This window comes from Artibeus jamaicensis, unplaced genomic scaffold (assembly GCF_021234435.1).
Source record: "Artibeus jamaicensis isolate MK-2021 breed Jamaican fruit bat unplaced genomic scaffold, CSHL_Jam_final contig_3126, whole genome shotgun sequence".
Classification (NCBI taxonomy): Eukaryota; Metazoa; Chordata; class Mammalia; order Chiroptera; family Phyllostomidae; genus Artibeus; species Artibeus jamaicensis.
Window position 1 is genome coordinate 19,432,079 of NW_026521723.1, and position 12,197 is coordinate 19,444,275.

Consider the following 12,197-nt stretch of genomic DNA (forward strand, 5'->3'; position numbering starts at 1 on the left):
TTTGCCTCGGACAACTTGGTGCCATTCTGAGACAGGGAACATAAATAAGGAGAGGTCCAAATACACAAGGGAAAATAATGAGTTTCCTAGTGGACAGAGTAAATTTAAAATAAGTATTAGTTTGAAGACACCCCAAGAGAACAAATCCAATCTTCCTTAGTTTTACAGGTGAGAAAAGTGAAGACATTAAATGTCCTTCTGAAAGTCAGTGGTGGTAAAGAAAAAGCTAAAGTGCCCTGATTGGCATGGCACAGTTGGCTGGACATTGTCCCACAAAGTGAAATGTCACCGGTTGATTCCCAGTGAGGACACACGGCTATGTTGCAAGTTGGTCCCTGGTTGGCATGTTTGCAAAAGGCAACCAAATGATGTTTCTCTCCCTCTTTTTTCTCCCTTCTCCCTCTCTCTTGAAAAAAGAAAAAGCTAAGGTAAGGCTAAACCCAATTCTTAATTCATGTACACAAAAGTGATGGCTGAATTTATTAATAAGATCAGTGAATGAGGCTGAAGTTCATGTAAAGAAATAGGAGCTCACTAAAGAGAAATAGTCAATGAGGCAGGAGGCCAAATACTTCAACACCACAAAATCCTAGAGAGATAATTTAAAGAAAACAGGAATACACCAACGTACCTGAGAGATCATGAAGAAAAATGGATAGGATAATCCACTGTGAGTGATGTATCTTGATACCGAAGTTGAATGGAGTAACATTAGAAACTAGAAGGGAAGGATACTCCCCACATAAAAGAACATGTACAAAAAGAGGAAGCTATCAGAGATGATGAGATAAAGATGACAGAGACAGAGAAAGGACGCTACTGGAGACCTGTGATGCTCCCAAGAACCATTTAAAGTAGCAGTGAGAAATAAACCTGCTTGGCCAAAAGGATAAAGTTAAGTCCTTATGACTTAACTTATCCTTCTAAAGGATAAGTTAAGAGGAACCCAAAATTGCGACAAGTACCAGGTCGAAACAGAGATAGTAATGGTAGTGTAAGTAGCTGCCTAATTTTTAACAAGCATTACTGAAACAAAGGATCAATTTTCTTCAACAATATGAAATTCAATAGTACAACAGACACTTAATTATGAGGTTCAATGTACTATTTTTGAAGAAAAAAATAGTTGCCACTTATTCATACCTGTGTCTGAATATCATCCCCTGTGACAATGTTCCCCACAGCCCGCAAAGCAGGAGAAACCACTTTGTAATCATTATGCCTGCAACCATAAAAAGAAATGTTATTATATCCAACAATTCTATCCTTAGTCTCTTTTCCTTGGAGCTGAAATCCAAAGTAAATAATGCTTGATAGGATTTTAGAGCAGAAAGTACGGTACCTTTGGTGTTTAAGGGAACCTTATCATGATGATGGAATGTTGGGTGTCCCCTAGAAGAACTGTCTCTTCTTTATTTAGTATTTTTGGGTTAAAAAAAAGACCTTACACATCTTAATAATAATATTCTAGTAATAATAATAATAATAAATTATTATTATTATTATTAATGATATAATGATATTAATATATTATATAACAATACAACAATATATTGATAAAACATCAATCATTATTTTATAACAATAATAAAATAAAATAATAATAATATAATAATAAAATAATAATTTCTTAATAATATTTCCCAGGTATCCATCACCCAGATTCTAAGTTTTCTCTCTCATTCTTTATTGTGCTCATTTCCTCTTCACTTGGTCTGTTGTTGCCGAGGTAACAAAGAGCAGCAGTTAATATTTATATAGTACTTCTAAGTTTTATAAATTGCCTAATTTTTAGAGTAGAAAATATGTCAACTTGAAATAATCTGAAAATAAAAGCCAGGCTTCCTACTTCAAATAGTGAACTCATAAAACTCCCCCCCAACTTGATACAAAAACAACAAAAAAAACCCCACAAACAAACACCCCAGAAATGCCAACAAAAACCACAAAACCTTTTATATATTTGAAGACAAATATTAAGTCTTTATTTCAAGTAAGTTAATATATAAGACTGGTCAAAAAGTTTGTTTGGTTTTTTCCATATGATGGCTATAGTAGTGTTTAGCTGTCTTTAACTTCATTCAAAACAATTTGCGACAGCTGTCATGTCAGCGTGCATTTTTAAAGAACTTTCCAAAATTGGTGAATTTTTGTGTAGCCACTTTAATATTGAAGATGGACGAAAACAGGCAACATCTCAAAGGTAAAAACACAATTGAAACTCAAAAAAAAGAACTGTGCAGTGTAGGGAGAAGATGCTGTGACTGTGTGTAAAATGTGTGTAAAGTGGTTCTAGAAGTTTCGTGCTGGAGGCTTCTCAATAGATGATGCTCCAATTGGGTAAGACCAGATGAAGTTGACAGCGATCAAACTGAGACATCAACTGAGAACAATCAACGTTAAAGCACGTGGGAGATGGCTGACACACTCAAAATATCCAAATCAAAAATATTATTGGTGAAAATGAAAAATGTGTCCTTTCTTTTACATAAACTCAATATTTCAGCATTCCTTAAAAATCCTATTTTCTCTCCCCTTCCATATGATTGATTACTCTTCTTAAAATTGACGGTTCCTTCACATACATTTTAAGATGGAATGATTAAAAGAAATGGTTAAGATACATAGTAATCTAGTAACTAAAGAGTAAAAAAGATTACTTCCCAGATTTTGAGTGCTGTACTTCTGACTCCTGGAGTATCAGACTACCTTTAATTCTCAACAGCATTATACTGCTGGTCTGAACCCAGTCTGTGACCAGCTATAATCCCAGTTTTGTGTAGTGTTCATTATACTGATCCAATCCATTCCACATGTTGTTTGGGGCAATGACTCTTTGCATCTACTTTGTACTACCTGAATTAAATTTCACATAGCTTGTAATTATATCATTTCCCCATTATGTTTTAATTCTGATTTTTTTCTTTAGTATCATCTAAAAATTTGATTAATACAGTCTATGTTATCAGTAAATCTTCCACTCCATAAATCAAAGGTATCACAAAGAAACATAACAAAATAAAATTCAAAGTATGACAACAGCCTAGAATAAGCTCTAAGTCAGACAGAAGGATAAGGAATGATTAATTTTAGTGGCAGTATTCCTTCTGCTATCCAGTGGTTGGTCTCAGGTCATTAAGTATGAGTGGGAATTACACAGATCAGTTTTTCAAATGTTCTTGAAAGACTGCTGACAGCGTTAAGAGTGAGAGGCTCTTTAGAAGTCTCAGAATAAACAAACACACATGACATCAGTATAAACAAGTACAAAAACCAGAAGCCCAATGTATAAAAAAAATCAATGTAATGAATTAATATTTGAGTACAGAAGCTAAAAATTTAATATAGGGGCAAAAGAGCATACATACTTTCTTAAAGATAACTTACATCAGCAGCTCCACAAGTCTTCTACACACCCCTGCATCAATGACTGCTTGAATTTTATCATTAGGTCCATCTGACAGGTATGAAAGGGCCCAGCAGGCATCAGCTAGTACATCAGTGTCACTGACAAACAGCAACCAGGAAAGCACATTCAGACAGGGGGAAACCTGTAAAGGGAAGATATGATTATAAGATTCTACAGAATAAGAGCCAGAAGTGAGGTGAGAAACTCCAGAAAACACCAAGGAGTACCCTTGATGACTTCTGGAGTGATCAGTACTTCTAGAGATGGAGTGGTTTAAGTGGCCAAGTAGCATTCCCATCTTCGAGAACGCTGTCCGTGCCCTTGCAATTTACTTTGATGAGGTGATAAGAGCCCAAAGAGAGTAATTTCAGAGAGCAAAGTTGAATACAATACCAATTCTGAGAGAATCCTTGTCAAGACACCCTCACTGTAGACCAAAGAGGTAAAGTTACTTTCACAAGTGCTACAGCTAGGAAATTCTGTATTGTAGATATAGAAAATGCTAGCTTTAGAGATTAATTCAGAGCTTTTTACAGGCAGCAAAAATCTATTCTAAATTAAAACAAAAATAAGAAAAAGCCCTATTTCTCTAGAACCAAATAATTTCTGTTAAAATGTATAATGGTAGAATTTTATTATGTTTCCTTTCATATTAATATTGGTTGCTACACTCTTTTAATTGCACTTTTTTCCTGCCAATTTCCCACAACTATAATCTTTACCTTTGCAAATTCTGGAGGTGGACTTTTCCCTCTACAGAGATTAGACAAAGCCCATACTGCATTCCGGGTCATGGTCAAGCGGTTTTGCTTCGAAAATAACCTACAAATATGATAATACAATGGTAAACTATGTAATTAACATTAACTCTCTGACGGCATATATAGTCACTAAACCATTTTCTCCAGAACCATAAAGTTTAATTCTAATCAAATAATGTAAAATTTTGAGATTGGAACAAGACAGGATGCCTGAAGAAATACCTGAACTATAACAAAAAGTCCCAGTAGAAAATCCAAAATAATTTCCAAAGAAACACTGCTCTCTGTAGAACTTCCCATATTTTTATTAAAAAAATCAGACACTTACTGTAAAAGAGGGGGAAGAATATTGCAGTCTAAGACATAGTCCCTGCACATGGTACTATCTCCAGCAATGTTGCCAAGAGCCCAGACTGCCTGTGAAAAAAATTATTCATTAACGATAGATTGTATAGTTTCTCTCAAATTCTTTCAAAATATGCAAACAAATCACAATAATTCTTTACAAAGTTACATAGTAGTTAATCAACATTTAATAACCCTAAGTTTACTCATCAAGGAGTCTTGAAATACTTGTGAGATTGGGGAAAGAAGATCAGTAATATTACAAAGTGGACATGTGAACACTCGTAGTAGTAAGCTTAGTAAAGGATAGAAATAGTTCTTATACATATTCTTTACCTCTCAAGTCTCCCTAAGTAACATTCCACACAGCCCTTGGTACAGAGCAGTGATTCATATGGCTTATTCAACTGGTTAAAAATGTATTTTAAGCTTACTTGCCAAAGCAAACAGTAAACAAAAATCTAAGAAGAATGAAAATGCAGAAAATTTTAGTGAACTTTTGGGGGTGAAGGACATATTAATTATCTTTATTGTCATAATGGTTCATGGGTATATACATATGTCAAAACTTATTAGATTTAAATATATGCAGTTTATTATTAGTCAATCATACCTTAATAGAGCTATAGAAGAAATTCATTCTAATATAGCACTGATTTATATTTACAAATATGGTAGAGTTTGAAGTGATAAAAAATTAATTAAAAATTCATATTTTCTAAGTCTTTTTGTGCACAAAACTGACCAAAAAAAACTGCTACTTCATCAACACTATAAATTCCTACAATAAAAACTCAACTACTTACATGGTCTAAAAAGTATATCTAAGGGCTTAAAGAATTTCAGGTTTGGAAGAAAAAATGGTTTTGTTTGTAGGAGAAATTCTACCTATATTCAGTATTAAATATTCTATTTTAATAAATTTAGATTCCTAGAAAGCTCCCTCTAATGAATCACGGATTGTCATGGACAAGTGGTAAAACTGAGGCCCTAAATATAAGAACAAAGGGAAAAGTTGTATCCTTTCACCTGATTCTTTCTGTTTCATTTTTTTACCTGCTCCTGGACATCTTCAAACTCTGAGCTGAGCAACTCTATGAAGATGGGCACAGCTCCTGCCTGAATCACAATCCGGGTCTGAAGAGAATTTCCTGAAGCAATATTTGTCAATACCCAAGCTGATTCAAACTATAAAGATAAAAATAATTTCATTATCTTATTAGAATAGCTTGTTTACTTATAACAGTAAGATTTTCTGTATATGAAAAAAGATTTGGAGATTATTTGCATATAACCTATCCAGTGAATATATTAATTTTAAAAGAGGAATTCCCAGAAGAAATACTCAGAAGCCTAGAGAACTATTCAGGGTATCTACCGTTTCAGATGAAGGCAGAGGTGACAAGAGACCATAAAAAGAATGAGGGAGTGTTTCGTATGCTGATATGGAATGATTACCCAAGATAGAAATTTTAAAAAAATGCAAAACAGTATACATCAATAGGATATCATACTATATTCTCCAAAAGGTTAAAAAGAAATGTATGCATTAATTTACTCATTTCACAGAGTATCTCTGGAAGGGGTCACAAGAAACTGTATATATGTGTTACCTACATGGAGAGGTCAGGGTGAATGAAGAACAAGGATGGGAAGGAAAAATACTACTTTTCACTAGAAAGCTGTCTGTAACTTTGGCCTCAAACCACGTATAATCCAATAAAAAATAAAATTAAGTAATTTCTATAGGATGGGAAAAGTGAAATGGAGAGAGGGTGTAGTGGAAAATGTATAAAATATAGGCAGAGTGAAAAAGGCAAAAGATGTTTTAAATGATAATTAAAGGAAGTTAACATGCATATAATTAATAGAAATGGCAACTTCACAGCATAAAAGCTTCTTCCAATAAATGAGAAGGCTCCAAATCAAGGTATGGGGTAAGACATTTTAAAAAGAACATTCTTAAATGTTGATAAACTGGTAAACAGGGAATGAAGAAAATTATGGCCACTGAAAATTCCAGTACATTAATAATCCTACCCACTTCTATATAATAACTTGACTCTTTAACCTCATATGGAGAAATCTAGGAATTAACTATTAAATTCCAAAAATGAACTCTTACAGTTCTATTTTAGTTTAATTCTTAGTTTTGTTTCTTTCTCTCATTTTATCTTTTATTTATCTTTAAATGAAGCTCATATGCAGAAAAGTCAGTGTTATGCCCCTTGAATGAGAGATCAATAAAAAGTCATAAAAAAATGGAGCTGGCTCTTCTTAGCTTCTGGGTACACTGAAAGGCAGTTATGATATGAAAAACTAAAACATCAATCATAAGGGGTAAGGGAAGATGGAAGAAATGGGGACAATCTGGTTAGCACAGTTCAAAGCGACATTAATGACAGCAGATTCACAGCAGAAGATGTTTAAAGAGGATGTTCAAAGATACCTAAACTTGTGACATACACAAGTGAGATAAAGTGGTTTGGTAGCCACAACAGACACCATTACTACAGCAGCAGAGAGTATCAGAACCGGAGCACCATGGTTAAATTAAAACCCACCAAACATCCCCCTGTAATTAAATCACTACCGAAATCAATGCTCTAACCCCTTTTCAACCTGTCTGAATCGAAACTTTACATTTATACAATACTTTACATTTTCAAAGCATTATTCACATACTCTCAGGTATTTCCCACAGCAACCTAGAGAAGCCTGGCTCTTGTAGTTTATGAAAGAGGAAACTATCAGAAAAAGATTCAACAATCTAATGACTTGAATAATGTTACACAGCCAGTCAAAGAGAACTAGATTACAGCCTTCTAGTGTAATTTACTTAAAGCCAGACTCTCTGGCTTCCTCTTTCATAGGTTCCTCTCTTAAACATACCTATAACACTGACAAAAATCTTTCAATTGTAGTTTTGGTATCTAGGGCCAGAAATGTCAAATAACATGTCAAATTGTTTAGTGGACACTAAAAAGAAAACACAATTCACTTAAAATGTAGCTCCTATGGCTTACTAGGAAAATTTATTAGGAGAACAGACACATATGATGCGACTATAAAAGCAAACTTTCCTACCAGAAAGCAAGTTCAAAGTTCAACAGAGTCATCACTTACTGTAGAGACCAAGTAAAAGAAACGAAAACTAGAGGCAAAGTAGTCTGTAAAGAATAAGATCAGCACACACACCAATCTGTCTCAAAGAGAAAACAGACTGTAGTGTGATTCTAATGCAAAAGAAATAGTAACAATAACCTGAGTGGGTAAAGGATATAGTAGAAGGAATTTTCAATGAAAAGAAATCAGAATACTAATTGCTGCCAGAGTCCAAACTGCTATTTGTCTGATGACCAAAGGTCTCACAGAAAATGAGAGAATTCCAGGTGCTGATGAAGTGAATAAAAAGGAGAAGCATAATAAATGACAATGATTAGAAAAATTAGGAGTAATACTCTGAACACGGATGGAAGAAAATTAGACATTAAGACATCTCAGCCAAGGAAGAATGTACCAGTCATGTTTATTACTAAAAAGTACACAATGATGATAACCTCTGAACACAAAGATTCAAGGTCTCTCTCGGTAAGAACGGAAATCAGCAATCAGTTCTGTCACTACCCGGACAAAAACAGACAAATAACTAACAATCAGAAGGCCACTGAAAACTAAATCATATTCATGCATTAAACATGGCATTAAAACATACATGCACACTGGATGCTGAGTACTTTAATGCTTACCTTGTAAAAACTCACCGAACTACATTTGTGCAATTTTCTATACCTATGTATTTATGTGTGTGATAAACTTCTCTGTCACTGGGTACTGGAGTCACTTTTTTGGTTAATGTTCTGGCTTTCAGTCCCTGATTAAGAATTTAACATAAAAGAGGCTCTGCCCAGGTGGCTCAGTTGTTGGAGCGTCATCCCACATACCAAACGGCTGATTCCCGGTCAGGGCACATACCTAGGTTGCGGGTTTGATCCCTGGCCAGAGTGCATACAGGAGGCAAGTGATCAATGTTTCTCTCTCTATATACAAAATCAACAACAACAAAAAACCCATATTCTTGGGTGAGGATTAAAAAAAATTTAACAGTAAAGAGAGTTGTGAAACAGCAAAGCCCAGAGTTGACAGCACAATCACATAAAATTATGACAGAAATGGTCAGAAAAAGTAATTTAAGTAAGCAACCATGTGACTCAAAAACAAATGAATAAGATGAATAAAAAAAAAAAAAAACCCTAAGAAATAGTGGTACCTAAAGTAGTAAATGGTAGCCAAAATAACTACCTTTACTTCCTGTTTGTCATTTTAAATGACTACATTCTACTATATTCTTAGTGTTCCAAGAATGGCATCATAAAGGAAATAACCTGTCATGCAGCTGTAACTGCTTATAAATGATAATTCCATTATTTTTCACTACCCAGAACTTGCTTAAATAAATCTACAACTGCAATATGAAGGGCACACGGAAGATTTGATATTTTCTCTCTTCCCTTTCTCAGCCTCTACCTTCTGGTGCTCAGTTCCTTAAATAAGGAAAATGAAAATCCAAAGCTGAAATACTTCTGACCTCCTATCAAGTTTCCCACTCCAGGTTGAGGTACGCCTGGTTCCCTTTCTCCATTTGGATCAGGACTCTGTTGCTGGCCACTTTGCTGGGTCCACTCTGGTTCCTAGCAAATGCCAGGCTCACCTGGAGAGCAAGTGAAAAGAAAGGCTCACATCAGAAAAATAAACCCAGATATAAAACTCTGCAGAGAACAGTGCCTGAGTAATCTGAGCAACCTTTCAAGGAAGGTAGAGGGGTCAATGAAGATGGGAAAAGACATAGGAGGATGAATGCTTACTGCAGTTTATCACATTAAGATTTTAGAAGGGACCATAGAGGCAGGAATGGGGAAACTAAACCAATTTTTTTCAAATTTATGGCTTTAAGAGAAGTATCTAATGATTGGAGCAAGAAGGCAATTTACTTATTACTAAATATTTTTATAAGCTTCTTTAAATTAAAAGGTTTGAGAATGTTGCCCTGGCTAGTGTGGTTCAGTGGATTGAGAGCCGGAGAACCAAAGGGTTGCCAGTTCCATTCCCAGTCAGGGCAGATGCCTGGATGCGGGCCAGGTCCCCAGTAGGGGGTGCATGAAAGGCAACCACACATTGATGTTCTTTTTGCTCTTTTTCTCCCTCCCTTCTCCTCTGTCTAAAAATAAGTAAAATCTTTATTAAAAAAAGGTTTGAGAATGTAACATGTCAGCACTGCAAAGGACAGTACAAAGAGGCTGGAACTGGACTCAAAAAACAAAACAGAGTGGACACAGGAAATGTACCATAAGGCAAACCAATCTCATTTCAAGGGCTCAAGTATGTTTCAGACCTACATGTCACCGAGCTTGAAAATGCTCTTAGACAAATGGTACTGTTTGCTTCCAAAATCCTAGATTCCACCCATGTTTCGTCTCATTTGAGGGCAAGTGTATATCTGGGTAGCACTGCCCAAAGCAGGTGTTTTTATCTCCCTGGTTTGAGGTACCTCACTGATTTCGGAATAAGAAAAGCCAGAAAGAAAGTGAAGAGATCTTTTACTAGGATTTACAGTCCTTTACCTGTGGAATGAACAAATTAAGTTTGTTCACAGGATTTACCAGTGAGTTTAGCTATTATGACCATATTCTCTTCCTGGAAGAGAAATGGCAGAAGTCCCATTCCAAAGAGACACCATTCAAATTCCTAGCAAGCAAGTGGGAGTACCCAAGACAACTTACACTGTGGTGCACTCCAAGAAGACAGAGGAAGGAGTGAGTACCTTCCAAGTTTCCCAGGCATGTGTAATTATTTGAGCATGAAGCCTCCTGGGCTTAAGGTCTCCCTCAATATACTTGCTCCTCCTGTTTCTGGGGTGATCACGATTACCGATCAGTCACACTGGAGAAAAAACACCATGCTGTGCTATAATGTGCACAGAGGAAAAGCTGAGGATGACCCTTAGATAATAAACAGGTTGATTATTTCTCAGAGTCTTTGGACAGCTAAGGTGAAATCAGGAGGCGGTCACTTCCAGAGGAATCATTTCTCAATCTTTCAGCCTAATTATCAGTTTACACAAGGGTGGAATCTGAGAATTTAAATAGAAGCAAATTAGAGATTTCTGAAGGCATTCGTCTTCAGATGTTTTAAAGATACAAGTTCCAGGATTACAAAATCAAAAGTGATGTAGAACTTACATGTGTTAGCCAGGAGAGGACACTGCCTGAGAGAACATGCTGTACTCTTTGGGGAGTATTGGAGAATGCAGAGATGGGGAAACACACATTTCTCTGACATCATTTTAGGCCTAGGAAGTTGTACCATCTTTCTTTAGCACATTAAGAAACCAGACCTCTGTGAATACCTATTACAGAGTGAATTCAGTATCTCATAACTACTCTCACTGTCAGACAGGAGAGAAATATACTGTCACATGAACAAAATAATTTTCCCTACCTCCCTCTTCCTAAAAAGCTTTTCAAATGATAAATTGCAGTAAGGCTCTTCACTTGGTTCCTCTGGTTCTCTTGGCAGGTTGCTTAGGGGCTCAGGCTCTGTTCTCTGCAGTGTGGTTGTCTGGATTTCCTTTTTTCTGAGAAAGTCTTTCTTTCCTTGCTTTCTAGGTAAACCTGATAATTTTTCAGAAGATGGTGATCCTGGACTTAGATGAAGACCAGAATTATAATCCAGGAGGCAGCTAGCAAAACAGAGTCTTGATTCAAATGAACTTAGGAATTAATAACTGTCAAACTGGAGAAGAAAACTGATGGGATACTGAAATACTCTACCTTTTCTGGATTTCTTGTTTTTCCTCTGGAAGAAACTCATCACCGCAACAAAGAAAGTAAAAGAACAGAAAGATGGGGTGGGAGGAAAGGAGAGAAAATATCAAGACAAAGCATCAAGTCTTATGAATTATCTGCAATTCTCTGGACAGTAAGGAACCTGGGGATAGGGTTGTCATTTACAAAACTGCCCCAATCGCTACAGCCTTAAGAATAAGGCAAAAGCACACAAGGGGGTGGAAGTTATCTTTATGATTAACTTGTTATTGGCAGATATTTACTTGGAAAAATAACCCCATTTTGTGATCTACTTGGTTTCTAACCAATTTTTATAGTTGCCTGAACCCTTCAAATTAGATCCTACAAGTGAGAATTTAGGTGTCATGGGTATTTGTTAAAAAGAGAGAAACTAAGTCAGTTGGTTACTCCAAGAAGTCTAGCTCTTGAAAAATCACCAATTTTCCGTCAGTCCCAACTATTTTAAAATAGTATTTCAAAATTTCTAAATAAGTCCCAGGACAAGAGTCAGTTGAGAGTGGTTCTTTTTACTGTGAAAATGATCTAATCCAGAAGTTGTAGAATTTCCTCTTGAAACCCTTATGTAATACAGAATTGACAGACTAAACACAGCAGAAGCACACAGACCCCTGACAGGGCTATCACCTTGTTAGTGCTTCTGAGGTAAGAGGAGGCTTAATTCTGACCAGGTCAGGTATGGGGGTGAGTGAATCTCTGATCTAGCCTATGCCACAAAGCTTTGAGAAAGCTAACAAGCATAATCTAAAAATCCTTCAAAAGCAAATTTTACATAGCCCACACTTAGGTCCTACCTATAATGGCTCCTCTACTGCAATA

The 12,197-nt window shown here is 35.9% G+C and overlaps 1 protein-coding gene across 1 annotated transcript in view; it reads right to left on the reverse strand.

Annotated features, from left to right (window-relative positions):
- Window positions 1–12,197, reverse strand: part of KPNA1 (karyopherin subunit alpha 1) — a 68,535-nt gene that overhangs the window by 20,447 nt on the left and 35,891 nt on the right. The window contains exons 6-10 of the mRNA XM_053663049.1: window positions 5,572–5,703; window positions 4,499–4,587; window positions 4,132–4,231; window positions 3,388–3,551; window positions 1,144–1,222 (exon numbers count right to left, since the gene is read on the reverse strand). Coding sequence (XP_053519024.1) covers window positions 1,144–1,222; window positions 3,388–3,551; window positions 4,132–4,231; window positions 4,499–4,587; window positions 5,572–5,703 — 564 coding nt within the window. The remainder of the gene's footprint in view (window positions 1–1,143; window positions 1,223–3,387; window positions 3,552–4,131; window positions 4,232–4,498; window positions 4,588–5,571; window positions 5,704–12,197) is intronic.